The sequence below is a fragment of the Arachis ipaensis genome, chromosome B2, assembly GCF_059453495.1.
Source record: "Arachis ipaensis isolate K30076 ecotype BB chromosome B2, ASM5945349v1, whole genome shotgun sequence".
Taxonomy (NCBI): Eukaryota; Viridiplantae; Streptophyta; class Magnoliopsida; order Fabales; family Fabaceae; genus Arachis; species Arachis ipaensis.
In genome coordinates this window covers 10,227,431-10,247,788 of record NC_142437.1, presented here as the reverse complement: position 1 = coordinate 10,247,788, position 20,358 = coordinate 10,227,431, and the positions used below count along the sequence as shown (strand labels likewise).

General features: G+C 28.9%; 1 protein-coding gene, 2 long non-coding RNA genes and 1 pseudogene across 14 annotated transcripts; 1 reads left to right on the top strand and 3 right to left on the bottom strand.

Moving 5' to 3' along the window:
* The first annotated feature begins 1,213 nt into the window (after positions 1-1,213).
* Positions 1,214-20,273, top strand: LOC148573012 (uncharacterized). 10 transcript variants are annotated; one of them, XR_015905131.1, is made up of 7 exons: positions 1,214-1,361; positions 1,843-1,917; positions 2,050-2,229; positions 2,700-3,220; positions 3,632-3,674; positions 3,784-3,897; positions 7,078-7,806. It is a non-coding gene; the product is annotated as an uncharacterized LOC148573012 (long non-coding RNA). The 10 variants fall into 10 exon arrangements; XR_015905134.1 differs by lacking the exons at positions 1,214-1,361; positions 7,078-7,806 and adding an exon at positions 19,655-20,273 and having other exon boundaries at positions 1,369-1,917; XR_015905133.1 differs by lacking the exons at positions 1,214-1,361; positions 7,078-7,806 and adding an exon at positions 8,892-9,138 and having other exon boundaries at positions 1,369-1,917.
* Positions 5,026-7,753, bottom strand: LOC107626795 (zinc finger CCCH domain-containing protein 48-like). The gene is made up of 7 exons (XM_016329694.3): positions 7,100-7,753; positions 6,223-6,408; positions 6,030-6,131; positions 5,764-5,910; positions 5,494-5,673; positions 5,268-5,365; positions 5,026-5,171 (listed from the first exon to the last, which is right to left on the bottom strand). The coding sequence occupies exons 1-7, from the start codon at positions 7,751-7,753 to the stop codon at positions 5,030-5,032; spliced, it is 1,509 nt and encodes a 502-aa protein (XP_016185180.1). The 3' UTR covers positions 5,026-5,029.
* On the bottom strand, positions 9,552-11,549 carry LOC107624837 (uncharacterized). Of its 2 annotated transcripts, none has more exons than XR_015905139.1 (2): positions 11,374-11,549; positions 9,552-9,972 (listed from the first exon to the last, which is right to left on the bottom strand). It is a non-coding gene; the product is annotated as an uncharacterized LOC107624837 (long non-coding RNA). The 2 variants fall into 2 exon arrangements; XR_015905140.1 differs by having other exon boundaries at positions 9,552-9,936.
* Positions 9,552-11,604, bottom strand: LOC148573013 (uncharacterized; annotated as a pseudogene). Its single transcript, XR_015905128.1, has 2 exons — positions 11,558-11,604; positions 9,552-11,421 (listed from the first exon to the last, which is right to left on the bottom strand). The product of XR_015905128.1 is annotated as an uncharacterized LOC148573013 (transcript).
* Positions 20,274-20,358: the final 85 nt, after the last annotated feature.

Genomic DNA, 20,358 nt, shown 5'->3' with positions numbered 1-20,358 from the left:
GATAGAAATAGTACTTCTAAAAAATTTTATGAATCACATGAGTCTAGATTCAAGAGATATAAAAATTATAATTAAAAAACATATTTTATGATTGATTGTTTATAGATATGAAACATTAAAACAAAAATAATAAAATATAAAAATATAAAATTATATTTGATAGATAAAATATAAATAGATATATTATATTTAAAAATATATAAACATTAATAATAAGAGATATAATTTATTTTTTATTTTTATTAATATTTTATAATTATATATTTTATAATTATATTTTTAAATTTTTTAAACTAAAAAATAAAAATAAATTAAATTTTTATAATATATTTTAATTTATTATTAAATAAAATATAAAAATAATAATTTTTATATTTTATTTTGTATCATTTATATGTACCATTATCAGACCAAGTTAACATGTCAAGTAGCATTAACTGTTGACAATAATTTCTAGTAAATATTCTATTATTAATAATTCATTCTAAAAAATAATTTATAATAAAATTTTAAATACCGTCAATTTTACATAAAATTAATAATAAAAAATTATTAAATAATTTAATTAATTTGATTAAATTTTAAATTTTTACCATAATTTATGTAAAAGGCTAACTTCTTGATTACGGTTATAAAACTAAAACAAATTAATCAACTTAAAAACTCAAACCAAACTGTGAGATAATACTTAATTTGGTCCTTGAATTTGTACGTGAATTTTAATTTAGTCTCTAAAATTTTAATTTGTTCTATTTAGTCTCCAAATTTTATAAACGTGCCTCACATTAGTTTCTGAGATGATTTTTAGTTCAAAAATGATAATGGAGCGTTGAAATGAATAATCAAATACCATACTGAAACCTGTAAAATGATGTAATTTTAGTTTTGGTATTCAAATAACTAAAAAATGATGTCGCATCACTTATTTTGTTAGGTAAAGTTTTAATAAACACCACTTATGATATTGTTTTTGGGTTATTTGAGTGTCAAAACCAAAATGACATTATTTTAGGGAGTCTAGCTTGGCGTTCGCCTATCCATAACAGCATTCTATTAACGTCTATACATTGAAAATTATTTCAAGGACTAACATGAGTCATGTTCACAAAATTTAGAGACTAAATAAAGGCAATTAAAATTTTAGGGACTAAATTAAAACTTATATGCAAATTCATGACCAAATTGAGTATTATGTCACCAAACTATACTCAAATTGATTGTTATCTCAGCAAACTTGTAAGACGGAAATCATGGCAAGTGGCATACATGCATGGAAACAGTGCTCATGAACTGAAGCCTTAACTTATCTTCGTTAGAAACCAACAAAGCCTCAAATTAAAGATGGAACAAGCGCCACAGAGGTAAAGTACACCACTATTTTTGCTTGAGACACTAGCATTTTCAATGCTCTTTTCTTTTATATACATACTTCATCCCACTTCAAACCCTATCTGAAGCAAACAAAGGAATTGGATCTGTTTTGTTTTAGTTTCTATTTTCAGTATTTTTTTTCTAAGAAAAATGAAGTTACATTATTTTAGTCAACTATATATATATTTGGGATTTTCTCATTTATTTTCATGTTTGTTAGTTGCATGTTAAGGATTTTTTTTCCCTTACAATTCCACTAAAAAAATGTAATTGACTAATTTGTTCTGAATTAATAAATTAAACTTCTCGTATGAAGCTCTGCATGCTAAGAGGTTTAATTACTATCAAGTCATGTTTAGGGTTTATGTTATTAATTTTGGATACTAACCAGGAATGAGTTCATTGCCTTAATTAATAACCTTGACTTGGTAGATTAATATTATTCTTGAAGAAAAGAATTGCATTTTGTAGATCAACAATGCAGGGATTGGTGGACTTGTGATTAAGGACAATGATTTGGTCCCTCAAGTGTTATTGAAAAGCAGGGTAAGAATTTTACACCCAGTTTGGTTCATATTTTTTCATTTTTCAACATTTTCTATTTTAGAATTTAAAAAATATAAACCAAACACAAGCTAAGATGTTTTCTTAGTATATTGAATTGGGTGAAATTTTTAGGAATTATTAGATGATGTAATAGAGAAAGCCGGAATCGTTGAAACATTCGAACTAGCTGAAGAATGCTTGCAAATAAATTATTATGGTGCTAAAAGAATATCTGAAGCCCTTCTCCCTCTTCTCCAATGATCTGAATCACCAAGAATTGTGAATGTATCATCCTCCCTATGAAAGTTAAAGGTAGGATACTCTCTTTATTTGTTTGTGTTTTTTTAAGGTTTAATTATTCTAATAATCTCTATAATTTTACTAATTATGTGATTAGATTCTTATAGTTTAAAAATTTGTGATTAGATCTTTATATTAGGTAAAAATTTGTAATTAAATCTTTGCTAATGATTATTTTTTAGAAAAAAACAGCTAATGCTAAAAAAAGACCGAATGGAAAGTTTTTATCTAATATAGAGACTCAATAGTCAATACAAACTTTTAAACTATAAGGATCTAATTAAAATTTTGATGAAATTATGGAAACCAACAGAATAATTGAACTTTTTTTTAAAAAAAATTAGTAGATCTTAGATTGTTTCGCTAAATTTGGTTGTTGCTCTACTAATAAGCGTATTTTATTACTTTTTATTCTCCATTACTATTTTATGATTCTGTTTTGTAACTCTCATTATTATTGCTTTTCATTTCTAATAATTCAGCGTGTATAAAATGAATGGGCTAAATGAATCTTGGGTGATGCTGAAAACCTTACAGAAGAGAGAGTTGATGAAGTGTTGAATGAATTTCTGAAAGATATCAAAGAAGGGTGTTTAGAAAGAAAAGGATGGCCTAAGGTTCTTGGTGCCTATATTATCTCAAAAGCTGCTATGAATGCATATACAAAATTGTTGCTAAAAAGTACCCTACTATATGCAATCTGTTCTATAGCAGCTAGTTGAATCGTTGAGACGAAATCATCTGGAAATGAATGTAAGTCATCATGGAAACTCAACAATTTGAGGAATAAGATGTTTTGGAGGTCCACTTGAAGTAGTCCAAAGTGAAGAATATGTAGAATTTTGAAGATCCTGTGTTTGAATATGTAGAATTTTCAAGATCATCTGCAAACATCTTCAGCTCGGGACAATGATAAACATCCATCTCTTTTAACTCAGGCCAATCTAGAATTTGCATCCCTGACCAAATGCACCTTAGAGCTGGCGATTCCCAAAGAGTCAAGGTGGTTAAGCAAGGGAACATCAAAAGCTCTTTATTATTTTCTTTCCCTGCAGTTATGACTTCATATTTTCCAAAAATTTCCTCTAACTTGACACAGTTTCTCACATCTAATTTTCGTATCTTGTTTTTGAAAACTTGTCATGCATTTACATTCATTAACAATGACTTCTTTTAGAAATGGAAGCCTGAAACCACCTCTAGAAACTGACTTAGAAACTGTCATTATTCCATGCCTGAAACTAATCAATATTCCATCCTGTTGCTTAAAGTTGAAATCACTGAAAATAAATTGTTCATCACTTCAGTTGATACAACCAAGTGTAGAAATTATTTCTCTTGGACATAATAAAATTTTATTTGGAGAAGGATCTTTATTTATTTATTACCTGACTTATAAACTGTCATACTGCAGCAGCATTAAGATCATGGTGGAAGACCGAATCATCACTCCAGTTGTAAGAAACTTGAATCCTTCTAGAAACTTGATTCGCAATACTCAACTTGCAATGCCTCTGCCTCTGCCTCTGCCTCTGCCTCACATGATTTTATGTGCAATTCTTTCAGATTGGAGGAAGGCTATAGTACTAGTGTTATCAATTTTGGACATTCGACACAGCTGCTTTGACAAGTATACTATTCTAACCCATTGATGGATTGCAACACACATAATTTGAAGAGGTACAATTCTTTTTTAAGTTTCCAATAATCTCCTTATTACTAGCTTCATCTATTTTTGAGGGTTTCATCATAGTAATAGCTTACTTCCATTGTTTCCAAGTTGGGTGTCTTCTCAAATAATTCAATTGGCACTTTAGACTTTTTTTTGCTCATCATCATTAAAACGGTAAAGTTTATGTTGCCTATTATTATGTAGTTTTTCAATTGGTCACTTTTTACTTTCTTTCTCCTTAAAAAAAAAATCAAAACCGATATTATAAGTTTAGAAGTTAAATGAAGAATTTAAGACAACACGCATACTTTTCAAAACTGATGGTCTTATCAAAACTGATGGTCTTATTGAGAATTGTATAATACATAGAATGTTACATTATACATTGGAAGTTAGAGTTTTCAGATAAAGCTAGGTCTAATTACTAAATGGGGCTACTAACTCTCTATTTCTGAATAGCTTTGGCATCTCTCTTTCCTTTGAAGTTCAGCAATATTGGTATCCTTTAGAATTAGAATCCGGATCATATTATTGACTCTCTTCTTTTAAGTTTTTCTTGATTCTTGAACACAACTTTTATTTCTTTTGGTGCTTTGCACCTTTGAGCCTAGCCGTGACTCTAAGTGTTTTGTTTTCAAGTATTACCACCTGATACATAAACACCACAAGCACTTAACTGGGGAAACCCTTTGGATTCGAATTTAGCTTTGCTTAAATTCCCAGACAGTGGTGCTCAGAGCCTTAAGCGTACTCTTTAATAGCTTTGGGTCACGACTTTAAATGTTCAGTCTCAAGGATTACTTGACACTTTCACACCACAAGCATATAGTTAGGGAGAACAACTCTTTTGAGCTTTTTAGGCCAATTTTCGACCCTCCTAACCATTGATGCTCAAAGCCTTGGACATTTTTCTTTTTTGCTTTTCTTATTTTTTTTGTTGTTTCTTTTGCTTCAAGAATCAATCTTTTTGATATTTCAGAGAATCAATAATACTTCTCTAAATTCTTGTACCTCAAGAACCAATATGCCCAACCCCAACATCAAGTATGCTCAGTTAATTCATACATTCAGAGAATAAAGATAAGGTCACCACATCAAAGTAATTAGAATAACTCATCATGTAACTCAAGATGTATTTTCCTATGTTGGCACCTTGGCCTCTTCTAACCATTTCCACACATTCAGCAAACCAGTCCCATCTCCAGTGAAGAAGAGTCCGCCAGGGCCTATCTGAAAGGATCGAACTTCTTGTCTTGTAAATAGTCGACCTCTCTCTAGAAACCTGTAGAAGCAGACACAGTAAGTTGCTACAATAGTAAAAAAAAAAAGCCCAGTAAAAGTAGCAAAACAAGTAGATGAAAGATTTATTATCACTCACGTCGGCAATTCATACATACGAACTGAATTATCTTTGCACGAGCAAAACAATATTGGCTTGGCCTCTACATCAGTCATCCCATACAGTCCAAGAACAGCCTATAATAACAAATAAAAAAAATAAAAAAATGAATTAGACAAACCAATCACCTCCTTCTTAAACAAAATTAAAATAGCAGCTTAAACGAGATACTTTGTGAACCAACGTTAGTGGATGAACAACTTACAATTTGGTGAGTGTGAGTGTATGTCACTTCTAGAGTTCCCTCCTCGGTGCACACCCAAACATTGACTGTGCAATCAGATGAACCCGATAACAAGTAATTGTCCCAGCAAATAAGTGATGTGACAACGTCGGTATGCCCGTTAAGTGTCATTGTGCCCTGGAATGTATCAAGGTCCCAAACCTGTAGATAGCAGGGTAAGAAATTGCTTAGCTAAAGGGGAATAGTGTGCAAATTACATGAAGCATATCTCACGTTGAAATAAAAAAATACCTTAATGCTATGGTCCATGGATCCAGAATAAAGCATCTTGTGAGATCCAATAGCAAGACAAACCACTGGTTTACTATGACCACCTAGTGTTGCAACCATTTTGAAAGGAGACTCAAAGCTGCATCTCCAAGCATAAATAACACCATCCTGCAATTTAAATAGATTATTTAAAAATTAATGGAGAAGCTGAAATGTCATAGTTCTAATCAGTAGCAAATGGCTAACTATAAACAAATCTTAAATCACTGCAAGCCAAGGTAATTTACCTCTGCTCCAGCAAGGAGGATATCATTGCCTACATTCAATGAAAGGACTTGCCCTTTAGGTCCATCAAGAGTAACATCTGCACCCGTATGAATATTCCATGCCTTAACAAAACAACCACAATCAAATTATAAGTTTACAGTTAAAGCTCCTATACATAAGATACCATTATTGCAATAAAACAAAAGAGCTTACTTTCACAGCATTTTTCACACCGGCAAAGATCCATGGGCCCTCAGATATAAGTGAGGTAACTGGAGAATTAAGATGGATCATGTTAACACAACGGCCAGTGTTGCAGTCCCATGCTCGAACTGTGCCGTCAGTGCTACCAGAAATAAGTTTGTTTGAACCAGCCGGCAGTGCAATGCCAGTGATTGCCTGTAAACAAAATTTGAATATTAGCATAAACGAATCCAACTCAATGGCACTTTTAAATATTAGTAGAATGTTGCTCTTATGTAAAAGCTTGTCCTAGATTAGATTTGATACTCTTCGGCAAGGTGGGTAAGATTTCTAATATACATTTTCTACGTGAATTTGATATAATATGCGTGTTGATGGCAATAAAATAAATGCTGTCTTGCTTAATACTTGAATGACAATAAAAAAAATGCAGTGTATGTAAAATGTAATAGATTCCATTTCCATATCAGTTTTAAACTAAGGATCTTCTATTCTGATTTATTCTAAGCTAGGCAAACACGGTTATTTTTATGTGAAGCAGGTGCTAAGCACTGGCCTAAAAAATTACAGCTCTATTTTTCAAAGTTAGTTCTTAATGTCTCTTATCATGGTTGCTTCTATAGAATGGATTCTTTAGATTTTAGAAACAAATATTGGGATTATAAGTTTATAACTAATACAATATAGACACCTATGCTTCGTGTTGAATTTTTTTTAATTTATTGCAACTTAGTTATGGCATCTCTGTAGTTTTTTCACTTTTTGCTTATCCCTCAAACTTATTTCAATTGCAATATTCACTTAACTTTCAAATTAAACGAAGACAAAATACACTAAACTGGATGTACTTTCAAATAATAAAAGGTGGAATCAGACATGTATATACCTTGTTGTGTTCATGAAGCTTTGCAAGCGTAGAAAACCCATCACCATAAAACCATGAATGCAAATTCTGACACAAGTCACCGTCCACACAATTGTCAGTCATCCAAGATTTGCAAATACTGCGTGATTTATCCACAGAAGCCTTAGCAACAGTGGCCACATCTTCCACGTCTGCAGTCTTTTCAATCAATACAGCCTTTTCTTCACACTTGGTTGGCTTCTCAACAGATATAGCTTCTGCTTCTGGTCTGCACTCAACAGCCTTTTGTGCACAATTTTCTGGCTTCTTCAAGGCCTTGGGTGCGCAATTTATTGCCTTCTTAACAGAGGAACTGGCCAAGCCAACAGATATAGATTCTGGTCTGCACTCAACAGCCTTTAGTGCACAATTTTCTGGCTTCTTGAAGTTCTTGGGTGTGCAATTTATTGCCTTCTTAGCAGAGGAACTGGCGATCTTCTCAACGGACGAATCGGGCTTCTTCGAATGCTTATATGTCGTATTGGCATTATAGTATACATTGGATGGCGAGGTTGGTAAGCTATGTGAAAATTGACAAGGATTTCTGTTGCATCTCCCAGCTAGCCAATACTTGCATGTTGGTGGTGTTGTACGACGGAACCGTTCAGTCCTCTTTGTTGTTGTTATAATAGCCATGATACTACCAAATAAAACACAGTATTCCCATCAATAAGACCCTTCATTGCTCATTAATCTCTTCCAAAACTTAAACAACAACCCAATTAGAAGAAGCTGCAGAATCCATTCCCTCATCAAAACCCAAATTCTGTTACTCCAGTTCTCCATCAACCCAACTTAACACCACCACTTAAGTAAAATACAATATGAACACTAAGGAAGAAAAAAAAGAAATTCCAAAGAAGGTAACGTGCTAAGAAGCAAACCTGAATTAAGAGTAGAATTGAATTCGGAGAGTGCAATAAAACTGATCAGAATTAGAATCACTGAATCAGCAAAGAAGAGAGTGTAAGTGAGTGTTTGTATAATAGTGTTTGTATAAGGATTAGAATCACTGAATCAGAGACGGAGAGATTCAGCGAAGAAGAGAGTATTTGTATAATAGTGTAACGGAAAATTGGAAACCATATGAGGTCCTTTATTTATAGGTTTCGTTGACGGTGGGCAGAAAAATATTTCGAGAAAAATCAATCATCAATAAATATTAAATAGTATCATTATGAAATTCATTTATAGCTCAAAACTAATTCTGTTACATATTTTGTTTTCTAACTGATTTTTCAATACACAGTTACTGTAAAATTTAATTATGTAAATATAATAAAAATATCTTGGTTCAATCATTCACTGTATAATTTTCTTATAATACTTTAATTTTAGCATTTTTTTTCTTTATTTGTGTCATTTTTACACGATAAAAATGAGTTTATATTAAAAAAATTTTAAATCTAAACTAAACATTCTCTTTTTTAAATCTAAATTATCCAATCCTAACCATATATATGAGATATATGAGGTATAAATAATATAGTTTGAATTTGGTAGATTTCATATCCAAAACTAAATCAGAACACAAACTCAAATTGCAGTTAGTCACCAAAAAAAACTCAAATTGCAGTTGATAGTAGTCTAATACTATATCATTATTATGAATTTATGATAATTCTTATGATGTTTTCAGTACGGTTTAAAAGACATTTTTCCAATCAAAATTATATGTTTTATTATATCAATTCTGCTATACATCCAAGACTTTTTAGCAGTCAAATTCAATGAAGTTGGTCCAAATCTAACAAAAATCAGTTTCATTACCCAGCGCATGTGAACACGCTCTCACTCTCCAACACACGATACAACTCTCTATGCAGAGAAGAAGAACAAAAAACCTGAGAATGCAGGGAAGAAGAGAAGAAAATATGAGAACGTAGAGAAGAAGAACAAAAACGACGTAATAAAATCATGAAGAAAACATTAAAAAAGAAGTTAAAAGAAGTTAGTTAAGATTACTGGCACGTAAATGTTAATTAAGTTAAAATAATTTGGTTGGATTGAATAAATCGCTTGGTTATAGAATTTTTTTGTTATTATATGTGTTTATATCAGTGTTTTTATTTAATTATTAAATTTTGTCTAAATTTAGGATTAGATTGAATTAGATTTAATATCTGATCAATTCCAAACCATTTATAATATCTTCGTTATATCAAAAAATAAAACTCATCTTCTGTATTAGATAGTTATAAAACAAAATTAAAATTGAATTTATAGTTCAAATAACGTATTGAAGGCTGAACTATCGTAATTACACTATATAAATTAACTAAAATAATTTCATGATCTTAATAATTAATTAAATCAAAATATCAAGTCTTTAGCATTAGTTAGTTATAAAACATAATTAAAATTAAATTCATAGCTCAAATAATGTATTTTTGGGAGGGAACGTAGGCCAACATAAAAATAAAAAAGATTAATCTATCCCAGTTTCTAGGGAGTTTAGGTTTGAACATAACCAATTTGTCTAGCTTAAATATAATATACAAACTCCATATCAATATGACAATATGGGAATTACAGGTTGTTTGCAACAGAAAGTTACTTTGTTTCAATGACTTCAATATACAACTTGCAGTGTTTGTTGCCATGCCATCCATCTCAATTCTTGATTAGACCATCTTTCTTGATTAGACATCTTCTCGAGGCAAGAAAGTTAAGGCTGAAATTTCAGTATCACATATGAATATATACCATCAGAACAGGGGCGTCGATTGTGCACTGTAGAGATACCTCAGTTAAAGATAATCGGGGCTCCAAAAGAAGACAGATGTTTCTGAATAGATTTTCATCATTTTCTGCCCCCTCTGCCTCACCATAAACAAGAGCTTCAGCTGCAATGCCTGAAAAAAGCACCATGCGGTACCTAAAGCACGACTTACATACTACAATAGTAACACATGAATGCTCAGTGAAAAAGAGAAACTCTAGAAAATAGAAAATGTGCATAATGGGAAAGGATTAGCTCAAAAGGTTCCAGACAATCAAACTTTTCTGCTTAGTATCTTGTCAAAGAAGAGCCAGTTTTGGTGAAGGGAAATACTTCGACACACAGAAATTGACCAGAACTGGAATCATAAGAGTGAACATTTTAGCAACTGTGTGTACGCCTATAACATATATAACAGGTTGATAACTAAATCCAGAGTTACCAACAAAATCAACTTAACTACTTGTCGAGCAATGAACTTGTAATTAAAAGATTTTATTACATGTTTACTGGTTTTGTATATTGATTAGCTTGATATTCTTGTTAATAATAAAATATTATGTATTTATTACCTTAATTGTTTTCACCTATAAATAAGTTATGCTATGTATCATATACTTATCACCACAGTAATACACCATCGATAGTATCCCCGATGACAACTGTCTTTAGACATCGTAGCTTCGCTTCCCTTATTACATTAGCGAAATCATAATCATCCGACACAACTACTATGCATTCAACCCACCATGTGACTTTCCAATGCATGATCCGCAGTTGTGGCTTATCCAACACGGACTGAACCCAAAATCCTGCGCGTTTCAGCTCATCTGCCAAACCATACCCCACCCTTGGAGTAAGAATATCCCTTGCAGCCTTCTTATACTTTTTCATCTTCATCGAATACTTTGCCACCAACTTCACCCTCCGGTTCCCCCTTGCAGATGCTATCTGGTTCACCCTTTTCATTTGCTCGCTCTCATGTAGCTGCTTGAAATGGTTAACAAGCTTCTCATTAGTGTAAAACTTTCTCCCACAAACCCTGCAAACATGAGACTCATTCCGCTTGATGACGCCTTTGCTCTCCAATCGGTTATACAGCTCCTTCTCTTTCCTCCACTGCCGAACAGCGTGTGGGACACTGGTGAAAGTGTGACTATTTGCATAAGCTACCATATGCCTAACAACCCCAAATGAAGATGCAACAATTCTAAGCTTATTGGCAACTTCAAAAGGTGGAATTGAGTTTGGTGGCTTGTTATCTAAGTCCCAAAAAATCCCTACCCTATTGTTATTCCTATTTGGTTCCAATTTGGGGGTTTTATCTGAAGCACCGGAACCCCAATTAGGTTTAGAATGAAAGCATTTAAAGGAACCATATATGTTACGAAATTTGAGAATTGAACCCATAAGAAAACGGTTCTGTTCTTCTATAAATACTACAACTTCCAAAAGAAACCATTTGAATAATCACAGCATACAATGAAGCTTCAGAACTTAACTGCGATCTGTCAGTGAACGAAGGTGTCGATACCTGCGAAGACGCTTTCAGCGGCCGTTCCAATCTTTCGCCACTATAATACTTTTAACAATCAAATTTGTGTTCCCAAATTCATTAAGCAAGCAAGAAATTGCAAAATCAGCAACAATAAGAAGTTGATATAAGCAAACGTGATTATATGAAACAAGAGGCGGTGGTAATTAATCGAATTTCTCACCTTGCGGAAGCACCAGATGCTGAAAAAATAACCAAAAGAAGTGTTCTTTTTCTTAAAGAAGTCTTTTTGATAATATTTATTTATTAGCAATAAATAATTAATAAATATTTTTTTTATATATATTTAGTTTAAACAATCCTTAAACATTACAACTATGCCCATATACATCTATATACTAAATAGTAACGGTCTGTTTAAAAATTTTTAATGATGTAGAATTGAATTAAATTTTAATACTTAAAATAAATTAATAAAATTATAAAAATAAATTAAATTATAATATTTAAATTATTTATCAAATAAATTAAAATTTTATAATAGATATTTTTGTTTTTTTATTAATATAATATTATATTTAAATAATAAATATATTAATTTATTAAATTATATAAAATAATTAAAAATTTTAGTACTTAATTAAATTTTTTTCAATTAAAATTTGTTTATCTCTTTTAAAAAAATAAAAAAATATTATTTTTTATCCATATAAAATACGTTAAAGATCGAAATCAGAGTCTACAATTAATCAATTAGTAAAATCATCGACATAAAAATAAACTAAGTCATTTGTTAACAACTCACAAATATTTTAAATCAAAATAAAAAAAAGTAAATTCATGCCATATAAGTATTTATTTATTAAAATAAAAAACACAAAAACATCACTCAAAATTTACTTTAAAAATTATATAAACTTTATGAAATTATTAGACATAAAATTAATTTAACTTGTTACACAACCATTCTAAGCGGAAGTCGATATTCAAAGAAGACATCAATAAAAGTAAAATGCTCAACAAGCCATTCAACGGTTTCAAAAAATTTATCATCTTATACACTCAAGTTACGAATTGCTTCAAATAGTTTAGAAGTCTGCCAAATGTGAGGTCTTGTAGTGATAATAGCTTGTGTAATTTTTTTTATTGCTGTCGAAACTTCTTTAAATTTTGATGAATTTTTATCACTTGCTTTTTGTTTTTTACTTTTGGAAAACGAAATATCAGTAAATGAAGTGGCACATGAAGCTTGTGTAGTTGGAATTGCTGAAATACTCTCATTTTCATATTCAAAACTCAAAAGTATTAAAGTTCTCTAAATGAATCATATTATTCACTTGCATCTCATTAATATTATTAATATTGATGTCCTTCTCATTTGACCATCTTCTAAACTTTTTTTAATAGTCCCATTTCGATGTTCAATTGCTATATCTTTTTTATATATCTCTCTAAGAATGTTCAAGTGATAAACATTTTTTTTTAATTTATCTCAGTTTAGGATTAGACTGAAAACAAAAAAAGAAAATAATTATAACCTAGTATACATTTAAAACATGTATATACAAATGCTAACGAAAAATTAATATTAAATAGAAGTGTCATGTATATTTTTATTAAAGTTTTTCATATTTCTAAAGCAGCCTCAAATGTCTTAATAGTTTCATTTCATCCTATTTCACTTTTAGATTCTAGTTCTTTTGTTAATACCATTTGTTCTTTGAGAGTCTTTAAACAATTTTGTACTTTAAAAAAAAATTTTCATTAATTTTTTCTACTGCTTTTCTATAAGCTTCTACTGAAAATGCTCTACCTTCCTTTTGTTCTTTATTCTTTTGTTCTCTGAGAACTTCAAGTAACAAACCATCCATATCTATGATCCATTTAAAATATGCATTTGGTTCATTTTTTTTAACATCAATAATTTTCTAAGTATTCATACTGCTATCTATTTTTATATCCATAACAAATTTATATCATAAAATGCACCAATAATTAAAAATATGACATGTTAAAAATAAACATCAAACAATACATAAAGTAATGGTCATTGTATAAACAAATAATAATTCAAATGATACATAAAATTCAAGTTCAATACAAAAATACCTAATAATATAGTCTCTCAAAAAGACTTAAAATTTATTCAATAATGTAATCGTTTTACATTTATGCGGGTATAGAGTCCCTCAAAATTTTTCTCATTCGTTCATCTTCACCTCTAACAATTTCAATATTTGTAGAATTTTGTTCAAACACACTATTAAGATCCCTTTTAATTTGTGTAATAAATTCTTCGTCTGGATCAAAATTTATTAAGACGTTATCCAGAATGGAACAAGCTATAAAAATTTGGCTCATAGTGTCTACATCATAACTAGCCATCTCTGTTATGATAGAAAATCTATTCTTCATAATCCCAAAAGCTCTTTCAATTACATTGCACAATGATTAATGTCTTAAATTGAATAATTCTTTTGAATTTTTAAGAGGGTGTCATGAATATTCTTTTAAATGATATTAAAAAATTCGATATAGATTGATAAAGTCAAACCTCAACATATATTCAGCATTTGTTAAGTAGAATTTACCTAAAAATAGAATTTAAACTATTTACTTAATTAATACTAGAAGAATATTTATTAAAAATAAAAAAATTATTAAGAAATTAATACCTTGAGAAACAATTAGATTATCTTTCTTACTTAGTGTATTATCTAAAATTTGTGAATCCGAAGCCGAGCCTTCTCACCCAGACATCATATAGAAAAAATTTAAGTCAAATATACAAGCTGCTAATACATTTATTATCGGGTAATTTGTCCTTCAATTCTTTTATATTTTGACACATTTTTTTTTGAAATTTTAATATGAATATATGTTCTATCTATAGCATTGATACAATTCTAAAAATTTTAACAAAAATTAGTGATATGACCATTTGAAAATACAATAAATATATATAAAAATAATAAATAAATTTTATTTTTAAACAAATTACCTTAAAATATAGATAGAATCTTTCTTGACAATAAATTTTTGATGGAACAATTGTACTATTTGGTTGAACTAAAAATTAATATGTGTTATTATAGCTTTAAGAACTTAATGAAAAATTAACGAAAGAAATGAAGCATGTCTACAAGGAAAGGAAGAAGAGTAGAGATATTATTGGGAGATGAAAAATTTTGATAAAAATAAATGAATAAAAAGAAAAGTAATTAGATTACATGAATATTTTGAACATTTTATATTTTAAGTGAAATCCTAATAAAATAAAATTTTAAATCAAACTCAATTGGAAATGAATTGATTTTAGGAAAAAATAGTGAAATTGAATTAAATTTCATTTAAAATAATTTATTTTTTTGTTTCAAACGCGGGAATTCAATTCAATTTTTGTAAAAATTTTGTTAAATTCCAAGAATTTCCAAATATCCTGTAAATACCTACTCTTTATAAAAGTTACACACCAGTATCTATTGTAATATGCTACTTTTAAAAAAATATATCTTATAAATAAATAGAAAAAAGACTTAGTTTTTGAGTTTCAAACTCAGTCCAATGCTCAAGTACATATCGTCATCTATAGTAATTGGTTAACAGCATAGCAACTCATGCTCTAGAATGCGCTCTCTCTCCCTCCCTCCTTCTCTTTCTCTCTGAACAACCTTCACAACACAATGTGAAGGAGTGGAACACTGGATGATTGAAGATGATAGAGTGATTAAACCAATCAATAAACTGATAGAGTAACTTGTTTAATAGTTCAAGGATAATTTAACGGTATAATTAAATATAAAATAAAGTTATTAAAAATTTAATATAATTTTAAATATTTAGATTTAATATTTTTAAGCAAATAAAATTTAAAATTTTACAATTTTGCATAATAAATGATCTATAATATATCATTAAAAGTTTACAAACAACTTTAATTATCAAAATTTATAACTAAATTATCCATCTTTGATTATTTTGTGGTTGTTTCATCTTCAATAAAATTATCTAACAACCATTATTTCAGAAAATTAACTCAGACAAATTATTCATTAATAAAATTAACTCAAACAAATTAACTCAGTAAAAAAAATTCAACAGAATCATTCAAATTAACCAACAACCATTATTTTAAAAAATCAACAACATTATTTTAGAAAAGGATAAATTACTAAAAACGCACTCGAATAATTTTGTCGCTGGCAAAAATGTACCCAAATTTTGTTATCGACAAAAATACTCTCAAATAATTTTAAAACGCAACAAAAATATCCAACATTAAATATGTATTTCTAAAAAAATGTCTTAGAAATTGAATTTTGATGCGGATTTTTGCAAGCATGATTAGAAAAATGAGATATTTTTATTCTTAAAATTTGATAATTTTTTGCTAAGTATATATTTTTTGTGATTTTTTAAAAGTATTATTGGTTGTTGAAAAAAACCACAATATATATATAGCGAAAAATCACCAAATTTTAAGGATAAAAATATCTCATTTTTCTAATCATACTTGCAAAAAAACGCATCGAAATAATTCAATTTCTAAGGTATTTTTTGAAAATACATATTTAATGTTAGATTTTTTGTCGCATTTTTAAATTATTTGAGAGCATTTTTGTCGATAATAAAATTCAAGTGCACTTGATCTACTCAGGGCCAAAATCCTATTCTAAACACAATAATTGACAATTTGACATGAAGCAACTACAATTTTTTCTTCCTTTTTCAATCTAATAAGTTTTTTTTTTGTTTTATATATTCTCTTTTATTATAATCCTATTTAATTATTTACATTTCATCCAAGTTAGCAATTATTCGATATTCTTTTGATACAAATATAAAAGACAAAGTATTGTATACTTTTTATTTTAGCGCAAAAGTTTTCAATAATAACATAACATATTATTCTACTAACGAACTATAACTTAAACGACATAATCTTTTCATATTCACTTAGAGGCTAGAGGTTGTAATTTCAAGTCTTACTCTTAACTTTAACAAAAATATATTAATAATTTATTCATATATCTACGCAGGTAAAATAAATAGAGATCATTATGAGATGAATATAAATTAAAATTATTAATTAGTGTAAAAAATAAAGGAACACCATTAGTGTTTAAAAAAATAATGTAATATAATTTAATATACAGTAAAATATTATTTTAATTTTTTATATTTAGATTAAATAACAAGAATTTAATATATTATTTATATTTTTACAACATTATTTATGAATAATAACATAATATAATATTCTATAACGGTTTTTTAATAGCATTTTTTTTTCGTTTGTTTAGAATTTTTTATATATTTTAAAATAATATCAATGTATCTTTATTTTTTACATCAAATAATATTTTAAATATGCTTTATATTTATGTTATTATAATCTTCATTTATCTTGCTTCATAGATAGGAGGGTATTTTGCTAGTTGACAACAAGAGTTATGAAGAGAAGGATTTTCTCAAAAAAAAAAAAGAGTGAGTAAAAAAAATGGTGACGGAAAATAAATTAAAGTGTGTATGTAGTTAGATCTTTATAGAACAAATTCTCACTTTATGACGGAATGAATTTTCTCTTAATCGAAGAAGTAAAGTGTGATCTCTCATTATTAATTTTATAAATAAAATAAAAAAGAGCAATAAAAAATTAAAAATCACACTTTACTTTCTCAATTTTTTTTTTTTACAATTGAGAGGATCCATTTTCTTTGACTAATAACACACAATTTTCGTCGAAGTTTCAATTTAGTGGTAAATTTGATTAATAGATAATTAACTTTGTCACTATTATTTAATATATAGTAAGATATTCATGACAAGTGTGTCAAAGGACATATGCTTAGCAGTATCTATTTGGTATGATTTTTTAATTGTGGACCAAAACTTTTCATCAATTACTATTTTTAAGTCGGATGAAAATAGTATTTCTAAAAAATTTTAAGAATCACATGAGTCTAGATTCAAAAGATATAAAAATTATAATTAGATAACATATTTTATGATTGTGTGTTTATAGATATGAAACATTAAAACAAAAATAATAAATTATAAAAATATAAAATTATATTTGATGGATAAAATATAAATAGATATATTATATTTAAAAATATATAAACATTAATAATAAAAGATATAATTTATTTTTTATTTTTATTAATATTTTATAATTATATTTTTTATAATTATATTTTTTAATTTTTTAAACTAAAAAATAAAAATAAATTAAATTTTTATAATATATTCTAATTTATTATTAAATAAAATATAAAAATAATAATTTTTATATTTTTATTTTTTTGTATCATTTATATGTACCATTATCAGACCAAGTTAACATGTCAAGTAGCAATAACTGTTGACAATAATTTCTAGTAAATATCCTATTATTAATAATTCATTCTAAAAAATAATTTATAATAAAATTTTAAATACAGTCAATTTTATATAAAATTAATAATAAAAAATTATTAAATAATTTAATTAATTTGACTAAATTTTAAATTTTTACCATAATTTATGTGAAAGGCTAACTTCTTGATTACGGTTATAAAACTGAAGGAGACCACTTACATAAAGACACAAAAAATGTCTTTATTTAAAGACATTCATAAGTGTCATAGTATGATTGGACATCTCTATTAAACCGGTTAATAAGTTATTTTTTAATAGTTCAGAATAAAATCGGTTTATTAAAAAAAAATAATAAACATAATTATCCGTATTATAATTATTAGATTCGGTTTGTTCCGATCAATTTACACGATATAAACCGAGTTATATTTGAATTTTTTATAAAAAGACAAATATATCCTTAATTTTTAATTTTACAGACATTTAAATCCCTAATAATTTAAAAATACAATTAAATCCCTATAAAAAAATAATTCTCACCCTAATCCATTATCCTGTCTAAGCCCAAATTCAAGCCTATCGGTGAAATGGTGAAATAATTTGCAGCCTTCTGAGATTCCCTCAAACTCACTCGATCATGCTCAAACCTGGAAAGAAGGGATGTTCTTGGTAATACAATTCATCAATTCCCAAATTCAAAGTCGCAATCTTTCGAGAATTTACAGGAACTTAACTTACAGCACGTAAAGTGGCTGCTAATCTTGAAAGCCCCAGGTCTGTGATGATTCACTGCAGTGCTAATAGAGTTATGTTGAGAAGGCATTCCTCAAGCCAAGTTCTTCCTTCTGGAAGTAAGAGACTCTGGTGGAAGATGTTACTCTGGAGCCATAGGAACATACATAGACATATTTCAAGCAAATCAACACAGGTGAATCCTGGTGTGGCTGTAACGCACAATCCATACGGGTACTCTTCCGACACCCTTGAACCGAAGCACAAGCAGTCACCAAGAAACGTGGAATGGTAAGTATTGTATTCCATTCATTACGATTAATCACATGAAACCTTACCAGTTACCGATTATGAACGCGAGTGTGATTCAGAAGAGAGACGAGAGGATGTTTCGGTTGAGTAAGAACAAGGCTTATTCGAAATCTGCAGCTGATACAAGATTTGAGTTCTGATTCTCTCATTTTAAGGCTCTTCAGGTAATTTAATTTAATTTTTATTTTTCCTTATTCTTCCATTTACGTTGATAAATGCTAATGCAATAGTGTGTGAAGTAGAGTTCTGTTTTTTTTTTTTTTTTCACGTTAGCTTAATACGCTTCGTATGTTCGCAATTGTTGATCCGCGGTGATGAACTGATTATGCGTTTGGTGCGCAATTTGCAATGCAAGCCTCAGAATCTTAGATCCTACTATTGTAATTTAGAAACAGCGAAAACTAGTTCTTTATTTGTTGAATTTTATCAAAGATGATGAAATTTATTATGTGAAGAAGTTTAGTATTTTGGAAATGGATGATAATTAATTAAGGTGAACTAAAGTGAAGTTGTTCTGTTGAGCTATAATATAGAATCCTTGAGACTTGAATGTTTTATCAAATGCAAGTAGCAGATCGGGTTGTTGGTTTGATATGAATAACAAGTGTTCATACATATTTTTGTTCACATTATTAATAAAATAATACTAAGCAGTGGGACAAATCATAATATTGAATGACTACAGTGACATGTTAAAAGTAAGCAAAGATGACTTATCTTTAAGTTCTAAAGTAGTTGTAATCAAGGGGGGAAATGTTTAAATCACCAAAATTATACTCTTTATATCCAAATTTTGCTGCTAAAAAAGTTGTATGTTGATTTTAGAATTGTTTTAAATAGTAATTCAGTGTGCGGGGAAATAAAGGAAATAGATGGTTCTGTTAATAATAACAAATGCTGATTCTCTTGTTTGTAGGTACCCAAGGGATGGGAAGCTCTTTGTTTCTGTTGTTTCGGTAGAAAGTGGTAAAGCTATTGCAAAGTCAAGCAAGGTGCTGGTGCAATATGGGAGTTGTCAGTGGTCAGATTCTTTTTCAGAATTTGTATTGTTTCCAGAAGATAATTCTTCCAAGGAGATTGATGAATGTCTCCTCAAGCTTATTGTTGCCATGGTGCTGATACTATTGCTGTTTGCTTTTTCTATTGTGTATACTCTACTTTGTAGTTAAGATGTTTCTTTATCAGTTAGAAGTTTGTTTGAATTATGATGTGGCTTAACAGGGACCATCAAGGTCTAGTATCCTTGGAGAGGTCACTGTTAATATGGCAAGTTATGTGAGTTCAAATGCTGAATCTCCACTTTCACTCAAGCTGGGTAAGTGGCAACCATGGGACAGTTTTACATGTCAGATATACAAATAAAGTTGTCTTACTTTTATTGAGTGCAGAAACCTGGATGGTTGTGTTACTGTGGTTGGTTACGCTGGGATTTAATTGTAGTCAACTTTGGGGGAAAAGTAACATTGGAAATCTGGAATATATTGCTGAGTATTGAATGTATCTTATTAATTCCAATTACTCTTGTTAATCGACAAGTTGTTTTCTTTGGGTAATCTCTGTTCATTCAAGCGGTATTCACTGTGATTTTACTCTCTGATATACAATGTTGCATAGAATCAT